The sequence below is a fragment of the Plectrocnemia conspersa genome, unplaced genomic scaffold (assembly GCF_051122295.1).
Source record: "Plectrocnemia conspersa isolate PC_06_02 unplaced genomic scaffold, ASM5112229v1 ptg000011l, whole genome shotgun sequence".
Lineage (NCBI taxonomy): Eukaryota > Metazoa > Arthropoda > Insecta > Trichoptera > Polycentropodidae > Plectrocnemia > Plectrocnemia conspersa.
The window spans coordinates 18952230-18970218 of NW_028277175.1; the positions used below are offsets into that span (position 1 = coordinate 18952230).

Genomic DNA, 17989 nt, shown 5'->3' on the forward strand with positions numbered 1-17989 from the left:
TTAATTTATATTGAAAATAAGTTAACAATTAAAAATCACACATCTGCTAATGTACTTTAACTTGTCTTTTAATGTACTGTACTATAATAAATGCACGAAAATCGATGACGTAAGTTGATTACTATTGCCATAAATCCTGGATTGAAATTCCACTTAAATTAAAATTACTATTGTGTAAGAGATTAGAATTATATTAAATTATTATAATTATAATTTCAATTGATTAATACAGATTTCTGAGCTAAATTAAAAAAAATATATTTATATTACGCTGATACATTTTTAAGGTTTGAACATTACTTTACTATAAGCTAAGGTATAATAATGATAATATGATAATTCAATATATGAAAGTTGTATAAGTTAATTTGCAATAAAACTTTCTTTGCATAAATATGCGTTTTAAAGTAATGAATAAAAACAGACATTTGAAGAATTTTCCCTAAGTGATTAAATTTTATCAAAATCACCATTTATTTTACCCAAATATACATATGCATAATATATATTTAAAATATTATATGATAATAATAATAGAAACGTTGGAAAAATAATTTTAGATTGATCTTAATTGGTATTAGATATTTATGTTTCGTAAATGTACATTTCTAATTTATAGTTGTATAAAAAGTTTAATTAACAATAAACATACAGAACCTATAAAAATAACACCATACTGTCACAATGAAGTTTTTCAATTTATTATCGAATGTATATAATATTTAATATTATGAAGCTCGTGATTCTTAGGAAAAATATTCGTAGAATGATTAATATGAATTTTGATTAGTTGTACAGAAAAACATTAGCTTCCATTCGTAATTTTCACACGTAGAAAAGATTGCTGATGTATTTTATTTTAATTGATTAATATTCACAATAAATCAATACCAATGTGGTGGTCCGACGAAAATTGAGTAATTTTATAGACCGATTCGTAAATTTTAAAAATCGAAAGCATTTTGTTACGACACTTTCGATGTCGATCATTAAATATGCGCATTTTTAGAGTATTCTCGTTTCGTGTGAAATAGCATATTATAATATATTTATAAGGATATATTTTTTTTGCAATACCGGTAGATTTAGATGCCATCTTATGTCGCTTATTTATGTAATTATTTAAAATTATGTGCCTTGCGGTTTCACTTTTACTAGTTTTTTTGTAAAATAGATAATAAAATTAAAAGTTCAAATGATTGCATAAATTTTAAGATTATCATTTTTGCATAATCTTATACGAAAGTAATTAAGAAAAGTTGACAATTTACGTAAATTTGCATTATTATTTTGAGTGTGCTAGGCATATTATTAGTTTCTTATTTTTTGCGAAAATTTCACTCACCTGTATATATTCTTAAGCAAAACATATAATCCCACAATAAACGCTAGTGTTTTTCTATTGAATTGATGAAATTCTTAACAATACCTTTATCGCTGTTGAAAATCTGATTTTTCAATGTCGTACATTAAAAAACGATTGTTTAAAAATTAGGTTGCTGTCGACACGGTTTTGTGTAGGCTTATTTTATTATTATTATGAGGAATATGCAAGAAAGTCAAACATTGGTTTAATAAAAAATATATTTCAATTTTATACAACTTAACAAAATCAAAGTAAAGGCATATGAATAGAAATATGCGACGGTAACATTGTCAATATTGCTATAAAGTGGAATAAATTACCGTTTAAATAATTATTCCCTTTATATTATTTACATAGAATACGGAAGATATGGTACATAGAATTTAGAGTTGATAAAATTTAGTTCGATCTTTTGTATCCGTTATGAGATGAGACGCTGTTCTCGTTGCTACTGGAGTCAAAAGAGCCCGAAGAGCCTGATTGTACTGAAGTGATACTGCTGTCGGAACTTCCCGAAGCAGTGGATCCAGCGATACTGCTCTGGCTACCGAAGCTACTGCTGCCGCTGTCGAAACTACTAGATCCACCCAAGCTACTTGCTCCAAAGCTGGACCCCGAACCACCACCGAAAGAACCTGATCCGGCTCCTAATCCTGCACCGCCTAGTAAAGCATCGTTGCTTTCGAAACCACTATTGGCGGTGACTCCAAAATTATTAGAACCTCCGAAATTATTAGAACCTCCGAAATTATTAGAACCTCCGAAAGTAGCTCCTGCATCGCTTCCGAAACCTGCACCTGCGCCGCCACCCAAACCTATTCCTGAGCTGCCTCCTAAATCTACTCCTGCGCCGCCTGCGAACCCTGAGTCTACACTGCCTCCGAATCCAGCGCCCAAAGATCCACCAAGATCATGAATATGATCATGATGATCATGAATATCATGATGATGGACTCCAACTGGCACCGGAACCTGTACTGCATATGGCACGGGTCTATCTACGGTGACTGGGTACGGTCTGGGTACATGTACTGGATAGGGCCTGTCTACTGGAACTCTGACTGGATATGGCACAGGCCTGTCAACATTCACGGTTCTTACGACTGGGTAAGGTTGTGGGACTGGTACTCGGATATGAACTGGAACAGGCTTGGGTACTTCTACTGGGTATGGCCTATCGACTGGTACGCGGACTGGGTACGGCTTGGAAACTTCGTATGGGACAGGAATTCTCTTCTCCACTGGGTACGGTACACGCACAGGGTACGGCCTGTCTACTGGAACTCTGACTGGTACTTGTACGTGCTTGATGACTGGGTAAGGTTGCGGAACGGGCACTCTGATGTGTACGGGTACTTGCACTTGTTTAATAACGGGGTAGGGTTGTGGTACTGGAACTTGTACTGGATATGGCACTCTCTTTTCGACTGGGTACGGCTGTGGAACCAATACTTTTACTGGATATGGCCTATCGACTGGAACTCGGATATGGACGGGTACCGTTTTTACAACAGGGTACGGCTGCGGTATATGTACTGGTACTCGGATGTATTCCTTGACTGGGTATGGCACGTGCTTGACTACTGGGTAAGGTTGTGGAACTGGTACTCTGACGTGTACTGCATAAGGTTTGGGAACGGGGTATGGCACTTGTTTTTCTACAGTGTATGGCACGTGTTTGACTACCGTGACGGTTCTGGTGAGATGAGAATGATCTCCTCCTCCGTTTATAATTTGCGATCCACCGATATCAAATCCATGGTGTACGTCATGTACGCCATGTACGCCATGTATGTCATGAATGCCATGTACGCCATGTACATCATTTATGCCATGATCAAACACACCGCCGTTTATCCCAGAATCAATATGATATCCGTTTCCATACGTGTTAATAGCGCCGTTATATAATCCACCATTTATTCCATTACCGAGGACTCCTACATTCAAGCCATTGTGTCCATAACCGTATCCCAAGCCTAGAAGCCCTCTTTTGTCGAGCTTCTTTTCGAGTGGCACTTTCTTCTCATTGGCAGCCGCCACACATGCCAATAATAGTACGACGCAGAAGACCTGCATGACAAAAATACATATTTTTAATAGAATATTAATAACTAAAATAACGGTCGTTCAGTTAAAAAAACTAAAGGTTGCAAAACGATATCAATGAGCGGCAAAGCGAGTAAACTCTCACGACCCGCTGAATAATAGAGGCTAGTCGGAAAATGCCTTTAGATCGTGATGCAGTCTCTGTCTCCATTTCGGATTAGGTCACATCGTGTGATGTAATCGATGCAATTGAGAACGAATGCACATTCTTGATTAAAGTGACAAAATTAACAACACATTATTTCAATTATATAATATGAATACTGTTGTTTATAGGAAATGTAAATGTTTCATTGATGACAACCGCAGAATTGCACAACTTAAGCGCCAACGATCAAGTGACTTTTTAACATAGCAACATACATATTAAATTTAAATAGAGCCTTGAGAATATTCAAAGTTAAAATAACCCATTAGAAATACATTTTTATTTTTTTGGAAATTACATAAAACTTGTATGAGACCTTGAGATTAATCGTATGAAATTTTATATCGATTTATATCGCGTGTTTTTTAATATTTTCACATATATGTAAATAAATACAATTTTTAATTTTCTTTCTTATTATCATTCTAAAGGGATAGTATGAATAGTTAATAATACAAAAAAGGCGAATTAAAAGTATATTAAATTATTTTGTACTAAGCTTTTTTACTTAAATAATACATTAGTATATTAGCATTTAATGCTTAAGTTTTAAGATAAACATACTCAAATATAAATTATATATAATAAATGGAGAATTCTTATAAACTTATACTGACTTCTTAATCCATTTATGTGTAAGCTAGGCGCACTTAAAACTATCTTTGAAATATATTAATTAGTGTGCCATCAAAATCACAAATTTACAACAGTTATTGCATCAAATGTTGATGTTTTTAAGTATGTATTTAATAAATTAAGCAAACATTAAATAGTGTAATAATTTTAATTTCGAGCATGCTTCCATTTAATGTGTTAATCTACATCTGAGAATAAAATCAATTTTCTTTACGAATTTAAAACATAAGATGATGTAGAAATGTTTCTTTTTCTAAAAAAACGTGAAATTTGTCTGATTTTTAGATTAAATAGATACTCATTAGCTCGACTTTTATATATGCTCGATATTGATACAAAACCCCTCAAATATATAATTATCACTAATATTATTTTTATTATTGAATATATGAAAATTTTATGATTTATTTTGCGAGTACGTCTATAATTTAATTATATGAACACGCATTGCGAAAATATTGGAGTTACTAGAAATACGTGAAACTTATGTGCTAATTAAACTTCTCCGTTGTTTTTCGCTATTATTAACTGTATTAGTTATAGTATTATATCTAATTTTTTCGCTGGGTGAATTGCGTAAGCTTTGTCGCAAATTGGGAATTTTTTTGTATTCTCAACCTTTGACTTTGAAGAAGACAGTTTTGTTATGAAATAGCAATTAGCAAAATCGTTCAAGGATTGCAAATTAATGACTAAAACTGTGACGAAATTGTCGTTATAGGGAAGCACAAAAAGTGGCGCTCTGACGACCATACGTTAGAGTGGGACGTTCCGCGGAAAACATCTAAACAATTTGCACACTCGAACGATTAACCATTGAGAAATGTCCCTTGACCGGCCAAGGATGACTAAAAAGTTGCATAAATAGTTCATGTAACATCAAACATAATGAAATAGAATACTATAACCGAAATTAATTATATAGAGGCACATGTATAAATAATTTAAGGGTTTCAATTTTATTAAAATAATCTAATCCGATTTTATAATAAAATAAAGGCTTAAGAATAGTACACAATTTTCAATTTTATTTGAGCAATCTAATTTAAATTTATATTATAATTAAGACTTAAAAATAGTACACAAAGCCTTTATTGACAATATATAACTAAATGATATACTGTATAGTGTACATTTTTTGAGTCTTGTCACCGAGTGATTCGTTAGATCAACGTAAACTTTTCGTTCAAATGACTCACCGTTGTCTTCATGGTGTCTTCAAATGTTCAAGTGGTTTTGGTGATGACCAGGGATGAACTGGATGCTGAGTGTCATCTGTCCGGCTCTTTTATACCTCATATCCACTTTCGCTCTTTTGACTGATGTCAACATTTTTGTGTTCAGGTTGACCGCAGACGATTACTTAATTTAGAAAATTTTAGGAAGACAAGTCTATTGACAATGTGCTGTCGATTGACAACTTTGATCGGAAGCAAAGGATGCGAGTGCATTCTCATCGACATTGACATTCTCTCTGTACTTTATGCGACATGTAATAAAAAATATCGCATTTATTGCGAATATAATAATTTTAATATCATGCTCAATTAATCATTATTTTTTATTAACAAATATTTTATTAATATTAATATTTTATAAATCAGAGTGATATAAATGTGTTGTATTTATAAGAAAGCAATATAATACTCATGCTATTGGCCTTACATGCAAAAGTATGTAAAAAGCGTTTTTTTTTTCTGGTTTATGTAATAAAATTTAATAAGTAATATTACATAAAAAATAATTAACTTAGTGGTTTATTTAAATACATTAAAAGTTAATTAATTAATTAATATAATAATAATTTTAGTAATTTTCAACTAAAAGTGGAATAAACCGATTCACTTTTTAAGCCATAAATATGAAACTATTGTAAACATAGATACGAATACAAATTGAATATATTTACAACTATTGCAAACATAGATACAAATTGAAAAAATGTACAGCCATTTAAAAAAATATTTTTATCATTCAATCAATTTAAGAGACAGTGTTTTTATAATTTTAACAAATACTATATTTTCATTCTCGTCATTGATGGCAATTTTTACCGAAAAATGTAGTTAAATGCTGAAGCCAAATAAAATTCAAGGACATTGATATATTTTATATTCAGAATATCATTTTTTTGTGAATTTCCCATATTTTAATGTGAATCATCAGGAAATGAATGTTTTATAATGATTCACAGAATTTTTATATGTACACTAGTTAAAAATATACAAATTCTTGCTATTTAATATATTATAAATAACCTTTGTGTTGCTCTTAAATAATATTTAAATATTGATAATATAAACATATATATCAAAGCATGTGGTTGATAAAGAGATAAATCGTCTGTTCTTAGTCATTTGATAACCGGTGATGAAAAATGTGTGTTGTACTACAACAAACAATTGTTATCCAAAAATCATGTACAAAACTTACATCAAAGCCAGAGCTCACTGTTCAAAAGTTTTTTTCTGTGTATGATGGGAATTCAAAGGGACTGTGCATTACGAAACTCCTAAGCCTGGCCAAACACTAAACTGTGCTATATCGTTTGCACTTGTTAACGTAAGGCACATATTTTTACAACACGACAATGCACGTCCCTCAATAAAATTTGCGAACTTGGCTGGAAAGTTTTATCTTATCCACCTTATTCTCCAGACATTGCTCCTTTTGACTACCATTTATTTTGTTTAATGCAATACTTTCTAGACGAAAACAAAATTAAAACTAAAGCCTCCAAAATTTTATGGTAATAAAATTAACGCATTCACTGAGAGGTGGGAAAAGGTTATATCTTTAGAAGGAAAATATATATATATATATATATATATATATATATATATATATATATATATATATATATATATATATATATATATATATATATATATATTTATATATAATCAATAAATTAAAGATATTTTTTGTTTCATTAAGAAACGACATTCGTTTCGGAATTACCTAGTATATATAATAAAAAAAATATATATGTGAAATATGGTTATGATATTTGATTATTTTGTTAAAGCATAAGTGTCAAAAAGTTGAATTTATTTGTAAAAACTTTATTTAAGATTTACATTATTTTATTATTGAAAATATTAAATAACCGTTTAATCTTAAATTATAATTTATAAAAACATTTAATACTACTCATAATATACTTCATTGTTCTAATGATATACTTACGTAACATCTTAGATAATGAAAAAGTTGCCATATTGGTCTCACTAATTTTATAAACATAAAATATCGATAAAAATATACATAAGCGCGTATTGAAATAATCGAAAGTGGCGACAGTCTTTTATGAATTTTCCGAAAAACTGTTGCGAATATTTTTTACACAACAATACAATAAATAAATAAATTACTAACAAGATCGTTAAGTATTATTTTAAATATAGCGGTTAAATGTATAATAATAACGTTTGCATAACCGTAGATTATAATTGCAAAGAGATGTTTTACAACAATTTTTTATTGTTATATATTTGTGACACACAAATATATAACATAAAATATGATATACAATTTCATGATAAAAATTTTATTGTTTTTAATTTTTTTTAATATGCTTTTGATCCAGAAGATATACTATAATTTATAAAATTATCTGCGATCTAATTTTAAAATATCATGAATACCCACCAGGATTTTATGAATTTAATTTAATGTAAGCCCCTCAATTAATGATTACAATCAATTAAATCAGAGTATTTTTCCTGGTTTTCCCTAATCTCATAACGAGTTGATTAATTAAAATCGATCTATACAACGAGCTAACGTAGTTCATCATCAGTATATATTATATATTAAAATATAATATATATATATATTTGCATTATTTTGCCATGATCAACTATTTGACAACCTCTGCATTATCAATATTTGCTTTATACTGTGCATATTAGTGCAATACATAGCGCCAACGTGTCTAGGCCAATAGTGAGTTTAAGTTAATTATAATTATATATAAAAGCTTTTTTATTATTATTTATTAGATTCGTTTTTATTGATTTATTTATTTTTTATATACTTATTACTTTAATTAATATTAATTTAAACTTAAACGGACGTTAAATAGCGTTCAAGGTGTTTTAACCACAAAGGTCAATATCAAATTTGAGCAACAAATTCACGCTAAAATATATTTTTAACGCTATTTATAAATAAACTCTTATTAATTAATATTCCTAGTTCAACATGTATTTAATAAAACATCTATTAAACTAGTTTGTAAAGATTATATAGTGTATAATATTTATTAATTAGCAAAATAATTAAATCCTAATTTTAAAATTCATATTTTAGCCTCAGCAATTCAGCAATTTAATAAGATTATTTTCCGGTAAATTACTTATTCATCTTAGAATGAAAAGTTATATAGAAATTAAAATCATGTTTTTTCTATACTTGCAATTTACAATAATGACTCTATATTATAAATGAACATTTCGTTTGAACTAACAACGATCTGAAGATAACTGACTCTGAATTAGGTTTGTTACAAAACGGCAAAATGACAACTGATTTTATCGTGTATATCAAACGCTGCAATACTTTCTGAATGTGCAATTTAGAAAACTAAACACAATCTTTTATACAGTACACTACTGGCATAATATGCATTGTATCGTATACGTTTACATGTAGGATCTAATCTGAACTATTACCGCGTAGTTAATTCAATGAGATTAAATCGCTTGTTACAAAATATTTTAATTTTCAATAATGATTTTTTATATATTTTATTATATGATAAATTTAATAGCTTCATTAACCTAAGTTTTTTTTATATTTAAATACAATTTTAAAATATATATAAAATGAGTTAACTATTTTATTTTGATAACATTGAGTTGCTAGGAAAATATTTTCTGTTTCAATATTTTTTTTGTTGTTACCATTTTATCGTGTCCATGTCCATCAACTATATTTAGTAATATCAAAATTGGTTTTGCCGCTGATTTTACTTTCAATTAAAATTGGAAAATAAGAGCAATTTTTTCGCAAACTAAACAATGCTTTTGGTATGGTTACTACTAAGGATCGTACGGTGGAATGGTGTTTCAAAAAAATTGTGCTAAAGATACACATATTGTCGTAGGCATCTTTTTTAGTTATTAACGAGCAACTCAAGCCGTTAATTTTATACATCTGGGTCGCTTAAAACAGCTGATAACAGCTGATGACATGATAAATGAAACTTTTTTAAACAAAAAAAAAATCTGAGATTATTTTACGCATAATTTCTAATACCATTTCTAATCCATTAATAATAATCCGTTTCTAGATTAAAACGTGCAAGCAGTGGCAAAGTATGATATGGTGGTTCTTTGTTTTCTTTAGGGTCCTAAAGTGCAACTGAGTAAAATTTGAAATGGATGGTTAAGATGAAACAGTGCCAATAATTTGAGTAAATTCATAAAAAATAGCAATACAAATTTTAATTTAGATCTGTTAAAAGAAGTAGGATTGAATATAAAGTAACCATTATATACAGCATATATTTTTTATGTATAAAAAATATAATAGAATGTGCATTTAGTAACAGTTGTTATCACTTCATTAAGCAAATTATTAGTCAAATTTAATTTTCACCCATGAAATTGTTAATCAAAACAGAAATAAATTATAATATTTTAATACTATTCATTAATAGGCATTTAAAATATTTTGTTGTAACGATATGACTTTCTCATTAGGAATATCTAATGAAAATTATTATATAAATATATTAGAGTAATTTTAGAAAAACATTTATTCAAGGACGAATAAATTTTTTAATCTAAATATCATCATTTTATAAATAAAAATTTCTTATGAATTATTAAATTATGGCTATCATTAAAATCTACTTTTTTCTATAGTCACATATTTTAAAATGTCAACTGGTTTACGGTTTTATATGCATGTTTTTACATATTGACACATCTGATTTCGATAAAAATAAAAATATATTTTTATATATTGTAATATTCGTATGAAACCATATTTCTTATGTATATTTTTAAAATACTTTTCTATATATATATATATATATATATATATATATATTAAAATATAAATGCAACATTTGGTCACTATCAAGGTGAGACGCGTTGGGCTAACGCCTGTTATAATGCAATGGAAGATTGAAGGATATGCTAATATCGATACAGGCAATAATAGTTAAATAATTTTATTGCTTAGAAAAAACTATTCTCCCCAAGTATGTACAATATTTTTTTAAATAAATAGCACTCCGAGACATAAAAATACAGTTTAGCCCCTGAACTCGCTACCAGTTGGGCTCGTATCAAATTGACACAGATTATCCAGTTGGCATTGGGCTAACGCTTGTCATGTTGCAACTGAATTTTTATAATAAACAAAAAATATATATTGGAATCACTTTTGGATGCTTAGTTTCGAGATCCATGATTTTAACATTAATTTGAATGATCTAGGCTAGTGGTTGTAAAATCAGATTAATTTGGGTAAAAAGTAAAGAAACACATTTGAAGCATTTATTGAACTTCTGGATAAGACAAATAGGTTGTTTTTATGTCAAGATTCAAAGGTCTATGTGTATGAGTCACACTAGAATATGAGGAATCTATGAAATGCTTCTGGCGTTTACAATAACATTTTTTGCAAGGATTTTTTTAGTTCAAGGATATGAGCTTAAAACAAAGTACAGTATTTTGTTTAAGGTAATTTCAGAATTGATTTTAAAACAATTTTAGTGCTAGATTAAAAATATACATTATTTTTAAAAGCACATTTTGATGATTTTTATTTATTCTATCTGTTACTACTTTTATTATTTATGTAGTTCTGTTAAATATACACTTTATTTTTAAAAATAAAATTTAACCTAAAAATTAATATAAATTAAATAGTAATTCATAAAGAAGATATTTAACATTTCTTTAGAAAAAAATAGCAGGTTATTTATTTAATATTATATTTTAGTTAAATATCAGTGAGTAAAAAATGTCGTTTTGTACTAATTTATCGGAAAAATTAGCTTAAACTTATTAATACAAATACATTAAAATTAAAAATTCCTTTTTTAGTTTTGCATTCAGAAGTAATATATTTTGTGGTAATATTATCAAAAAAATCCTTGACCCCTGATTTATTTAAGTGTAAAATAGAGACCATCATGAAAACTTGAAATACGTCATAGAAGATGGCATCACATACTTTATTTTATTCTTAAGCTATTTGAATATCACATAAAACAGGATTATTTATTTTTGTACTATATATGGATAACTATGTCACATAAATTGATATTCACTATAAAACCACGGATTTTTTAACAATTTACATAACAGCTTTGGAGCAGTTATGGAAATTATGGCATGTCTGGTTCTAGTGTTTAAAATTCATCCCAAATGGTCCATGCAGGTTTTTGAAAACTGCTGTTTTTGTATTATTTTTAATGCTTACTATAGCAATATATAATTTTTTGTATACTATATAATAAAAAAGTTTGAAGCCACTGGCATATACAATTTTTCTATAACATTATACATTTTTTGCACTTTGTCTTATCCGGCTATGTCGCATAATCATTATAAATCAAAATTGACATATCTGGTAGACTAGTAAACCCCCGAAATACAGATTACTTTACATAATGAACGATTTCAAAGCAAATTTGAAGATTGTAGAAGGCCATTATAAGGTTAAGAAAATTTTGACGAATAGTTGCGATATTTTAATTTTGCGGTGAAATCGCCTTGAATTTTATATTTTTCCACTCTCGAACACGGAAATTATAATATGCAAAAACGCATTTCAAGCTATATGCCTACAATTTCCATATTCCATCACAATGTCACACCGACTAGTAGCATTATCATTTATAGTTAAAAATTTTAACTAACTTATAAAAATATGTTAATTATTTTATTTTTTCTTTGAGTAGGATTGTGTCTCAAATATCTACCCTTTGGGTGTTACAGTATTAAAAATTCTTATTTTTCACATATTTATCGATTATTCCTATACATTATTATAACTAAAGTCATTCAAAAACTGTTTCATGACATTGTCATACTAACGGAAGTTCACCAATTAAATTTATTTTTCGAGCATCACAACGCCAACGATGATTTTTTTAGCATTTAATTTATATAATGATCAAAAGCGATGTATCGTTGTTTAACACCCTTAAAACCACGAGTTTCTCTAAAAATATTTTGCAGATACTTTCGTGTTACTTATAATATTTTTACAAATTTTGATTTCGATTCTTTTTATCGAGTGCTTTTAAGATTTCGAAGAGCGTTTAATAAAAAAACGTTAAGATGTACATTTACGAATCGAATGCATAATATTATTTATCCAGCATGATAGTATATGTCGGTGACTAATCGGTGACTAAAGAATAAAATATTATAATAAATATGTTTTTATTTATTTTAATATGTTAAAGTTACACGTATTGACAACGATATTAGAGAAACCTTAAAATGATAAATATTTTTTTTTTATATAAAAATATTTTAAATACCGTGAATGTTAATTTAAATTGTCCTGCAAGGTTATATAAGAGTTTAATTAATTTGGTAATGAATGAATATTCACAAAAAACTGGTTTCCACACAATTTTGTCAGTCACTTACACTTTTGTTGAGTATACCTCACCTTTTGTCTATTTATAAATTGCTACGAAAATGTCAAATATATTATGCTAATACAAATTGTGCCAATTGCAAATTTCTATTAATGTCCTAATAACCTTAAAACTAGTTTAGCGTCACAGATGCAACGATTGTGTGTTGAGAAACGTTGTATTAAATATATTATTTTAATTTATACTAAATAACTAGAACATTATATAAAAATATCGATTTATAAAGGTTTTTCGTGACCTTCATCGGTAGTTCGAAAATTTATTTTCCATAATCAAATTAATTTTGATTTTAATGTAAAAAAACTAGTCGGATGAGTTTTGAACGAGTGAAAATATTGTATAATAATAACATCAGTCCATGTAAATGAAGTACACTGTGACCCTTGACACAAAAAGGCAAGATGAGCAATATATAATGTATTTTTACGATATAATTTATGCAGATTGTTTTTAAAATCATGTATAAACGAAATGTAATGTTATTTTATGGTTAATGTATATTTATGCATGTATATTTAATATCATCTGGATAAAACAAGTTGTAGCTCATTATTATTTGAGTATGAATCTCTATAAAATTTTGGCTTTAAAACTTTATGAGCTATGATAACTATCTGTCAAATGAGTGTTAAACTCTGAAGTGAAGGTTCCAACTGTTATCACGGTTGTTATTATTCAAAAACGACATAGACAAGATTTATTTTTTATTATATGTCGATGAAAGTGTTCAAAGGTTTCCGAAAGATTTCCGATCTAGATTAATTGTGGAAATGGTCTGCTGACAATTAACTTTTAGCATTGGAAAGAACCATATCGTGTCGTTATCTGGATTTTTATTACCAGCGGAGTTTTCTTACTAAATTTGTAAAAATAAACTGGTCAGAGAAATTTTCACAAAAGCCCTGGAAATAACATTGGAGAGGAAGTGGAAATTTTCTCTATATTTCAACAATATTTGTGTCTTCTAAGATGCTATGCTTATATGTAAGAAACGACTTTTACATTGATCCATCGGTGATTAGCGTCCTTGATAACACTTTTCTCAATAATAATCTTCAAACAGTATCAATAATTTGGAATCTTTGCGAGACTAAAAATTTAATCATGATTAAAAGACATATAATATTTTTTAGATATCTCTATAAAATCTATATCTATACCAGCGTCATTATATTAGGAGCTTTGGATTATGATTTTCTGTGTTCACGTTGACTGCTAATTTATTGAAAATCTATCTATTCTTGAGAATTTTTAGCTTTGGACTTGCATATGGTAGCTTTATAATGAGCTGACACTAAACTTTCACCTGTTTAGTGTCTGCTATAAAGAGTTGGTCTTATACTTAAACTGACCAACTCTAAAATTACAGTTGTAAAATATATTATTTTTCAGATATTTTTTCACTTCAACAACGCAGGTAGTCATTTTTTGTACACTGTACCGTTGCTCTATCTATAAACTGATTGCGATTTTTTTTTTAAATTTATCTTTTTATTTTTGTTATTTATTTGTACTGCTAAACAATTGTAAAATTTTAGAACTTTACTTAATAATTGGCGTGTTTTTTGTCGTGTACTATTTTAAAAAATTAGTAAAATATAAACGTTCTATAAATTGAATTATTTCTTAAATCAACTTTTTGTGTATTGATTGGCATAAGTATTGCTGTATTACCTTTTATATGTTTGTTGTATATAACAGCAAAAAACAAAACAATAATGAAAAAACACATTGTAATTGCCGAAATTGTATAAATTACTCATCATTCTGAGCTAATTATGCTGCTGTGGACTTCCTCAGTGTTAGCACTGATTTCGTTATCTCTATTAAATCGATAAAAACATGTTTACATTAAATAATTTATTATGGTAATAATTGTTCCAGCATAGTGATTTGTATGATGATTAATATTAAAATTCGTACTGATATAAAGTTTTAAGCATTAAATGTCCTAATATTTTTTAAATAAAATAAATAGTCTTAATACTCTTTATTGTTTTTTTTTACAATAGATTTTTATTATTTGAACTGTACTTTATGTTTCATAAAAACAATGAGAATATTATTTAATCCTTTACTATTCGTCAATTGAAAATTACAAATATTTAATAACCTAAAATCACAATAAATGTAGCTAGGGCTTCCAAACTGGATAAGAGCCCCCGGATATCCACGTGTTTTTAAATGAAAAAGAACCGGGTAATTTAACGGGTACACGGTTCTTTTCATTTCAATATATTGTTTTTTTTTTAATTAAACATCTGTTTTCACACGATTTTAAAGAAGCAAAATTATCTGTCTTTTTTTCTATTTTGAAAAAACGATATTTCCTGCTTCCAGGAAGTCCATTAAAATCACAGATGCACAGAATATGTAGTGATAAGTGAAATGAATTATGATTAAAATTCAAGATAATTCAAGATGAAATTCAAAATCGGGTCAGTATATAATAGTTAACAAAAATTACTAGGAGCCGAACCAGGTACCCAGTTCCTTTATAAAAAATACCCGAGAACCGGGTAATTAATTTGGGCGGGTATTTGGACGCCCTAGTCTCAGCATACTGTCCTGGGGTACCATAGATTTATTTGTGCAGGAAGCAGATTTTTCATCTTGATATTTAATTTGACAGGATTTTATTTCAATTTTACGTGGATGTTATTAGGAAGTGTATTTTAAAGTAAGCTTGACTTGTTTCTATGTGACTATGTAGACAACCAAATAGGTGATTATTGATTACTAATGTTTTTGTAGAATTAGTTTAATTATGAATATTAAACATGCCTCGAAAACTTTGAATAATATTGATATAAAATTTTACGAATTTTTTTTATTATCCATCGTTCTGAAAAGTATTATAAACAACTTTTTCTGTGATTAAAATTTCAATGTAAATGTTATTTTTATTGAATTAATTAAACTCGCTCATAGTTACTTACCTTATAGGCTCATCGAATTGAAATGGTGCTTTTAATGATTAATGAATATTGCAGGAAATGGTTCAAATGATTTTGACATATTACCAAATTATTAAATGTAATGTTTTTTATATACTATTGTGCTTCCACTTAAACCATTTGATGTTAAAATATTAAAATCATAATAAAATAAACAATGTTACAATTTAGAAGCTGCGTTTCTATTGGAATTTTCTTGCAAAACCATAATTGCACTTTGCAAATGAAAACCTAAAAAATAAAAACTAATGCAACCTGTCTCTGTTCCGACGAGTTGCTAATCACAAACGCAACGTTTAATTGTGACCGTAATATGCAAAGGACCGTTACACAATTTGCTCCATATACAAACAACTGCAGCAAAATACTAACTATTTTTAGTATAACTTAATAAATATTAATTATATAGCGCGGGCGTTGAATTTCCTGCGCAAAATATAATTTATAAACGGAATTGCAGAATTACACTGACCATGTATGCCTAAATTGTATCGTAGCTGTTAAATTAATTTTACGGTCGTTTAATTGATTGTAAACTCCATAAACGTCTCCTTTGCGGTTTATTTATTGGGTATTGAAAATAAAAAACACCGTTTAACAAGGCCAGTTAAACACATTGCCGATGCTTTCGTAACAAAAAAGAAGAGTAAAACACTCTCTGAGGATCTTTGAAAGTACACAAACGCATATTGATGACCTCGTTTATTATAGATGGTTGACCAATAATACATCTGAGGTCAGATAAAATTATTTTTATTGTTGCAGAAATTACATATGTTACAGAATTAAACTCAAATTAAATATAAAAAATATATTGCAGTACTAATATAACAAATTGATAAAAACAATACAAGTTGTGTAATACATAACCCTAAATTTATTTAATCCTCAATCGTTTTAACATTGAAAAATGATAAATTTATTATTTTGCTTGCAATAAATATGGATTCCAAATATCAAACGTTGTCCAATATATGGTCTAATGATATTTCACGTTGATATAAAAAATGTAGTATGCAAATATAATGTATTCAAACGCCACTGAGAAGGTGCAAGTAAAATAATGTAATATGTAAATATCAAAATTTTTACATTTTCTGTGTTTAGCTTGGATCTAGATATATACTCTTGAAATAACTAGTCATGGAAAACAGATTTACGACTTCTTATAAAGCAATGCTAGTAGCAAAATCCGAGTCACGATTATGTATTGAAGGCAATTGAAAAAGGAATACTCGTGAATCGGATATGAATGAAAAGTGTGTAATTATAATATTTATTACAGTATGGATTGTTAATTTAATTATTACATTATTATAGTGGTGACATTATTAATATTATACATTTGCATTATTGTGTTTATTTAACTAGAAAAGCTACAGATTATTTGTTTCTTGGCTCACTATTTACAATATAAAAAATCCAAAAAGCTACATCATAATAAATACAGAAATACTTATGTACAAAAATGGCATTTTATATATTTTTAACATCTTGAATAAATAATAAAAGGTACGAGTTAATCTTTTCTAGGCTATAAATAAATAAAAAAATAGGCACCACTGTAACATATTTTCTGAAATCATACTTTATGCGAAATATTTTAATTAGACATAAAAAAATATTTTCTTAATGATCCTAATTGTTTGAATTAAATATAAATCTTATAATACTCAACTACGTTGCCTAGACTTTTTTTAATAAAATATATTAAATAATTTGTATTATATTAAAAATACTTATAAACTTTATTTTTAATATTAATATATTAGTAATTGAATTTAAATGTTTTTTTTGCATATAAACAGTTTAAAATATACATATTTAGAACTATTTCGAAATAAATTTAGATTTTTTGCTTATTAATCTTTAAATTATTCAACTTCATGCAACAAATCTCAATAATTTAACACAGACAACGATGGATCTACTGATGGAAGTTTTTGTATTTAAAGCATGTCACATCTCAAGAACTATTAAATAAATGTTAATGTATGTAAAAGACAAAAATTTTTTTTTTAGGATATTAATACAATATATGCATCATTAATTTTTTACAATATTTTTGATATTTATCACCGACCACTCACGTAACGTTACACATGCTCAAGTTGTACCAATGAAAAAATGTACACACT

The 17989-nt window shown here is 27.8% G+C and overlaps 2 protein-coding genes across 2 annotated transcripts in view; one reads left to right on the forward strand and one right to left on the reverse strand.

Moving 5' to 3' along the window:
- Ance-3 (angiotensin-converting enzyme Ance-3) overlaps positions 1-17989 on the forward strand; it is a 114022-nt gene that overhangs the window by 70312 nt on the left and 25721 nt on the right. The gene's annotated exons all lie outside the window — the stretch shown is intronic.
- LOC148229794 (uncharacterized) lies at positions 1567-5518 on the reverse strand. Its single transcript, XM_088197882.1, has 2 exons — positions 5459-5518; positions 1567-3439 (listed from the first exon to the last, which is right to left on the reverse strand). The coding sequence occupies exons 1-2, from the start codon at positions 5468-5470 to the stop codon at positions 1766-1768; spliced, it is 1686 nt and encodes a 561-aa protein (XP_088054008.1). The 5' UTR covers positions 5471-5518; the 3' UTR covers positions 1567-1765.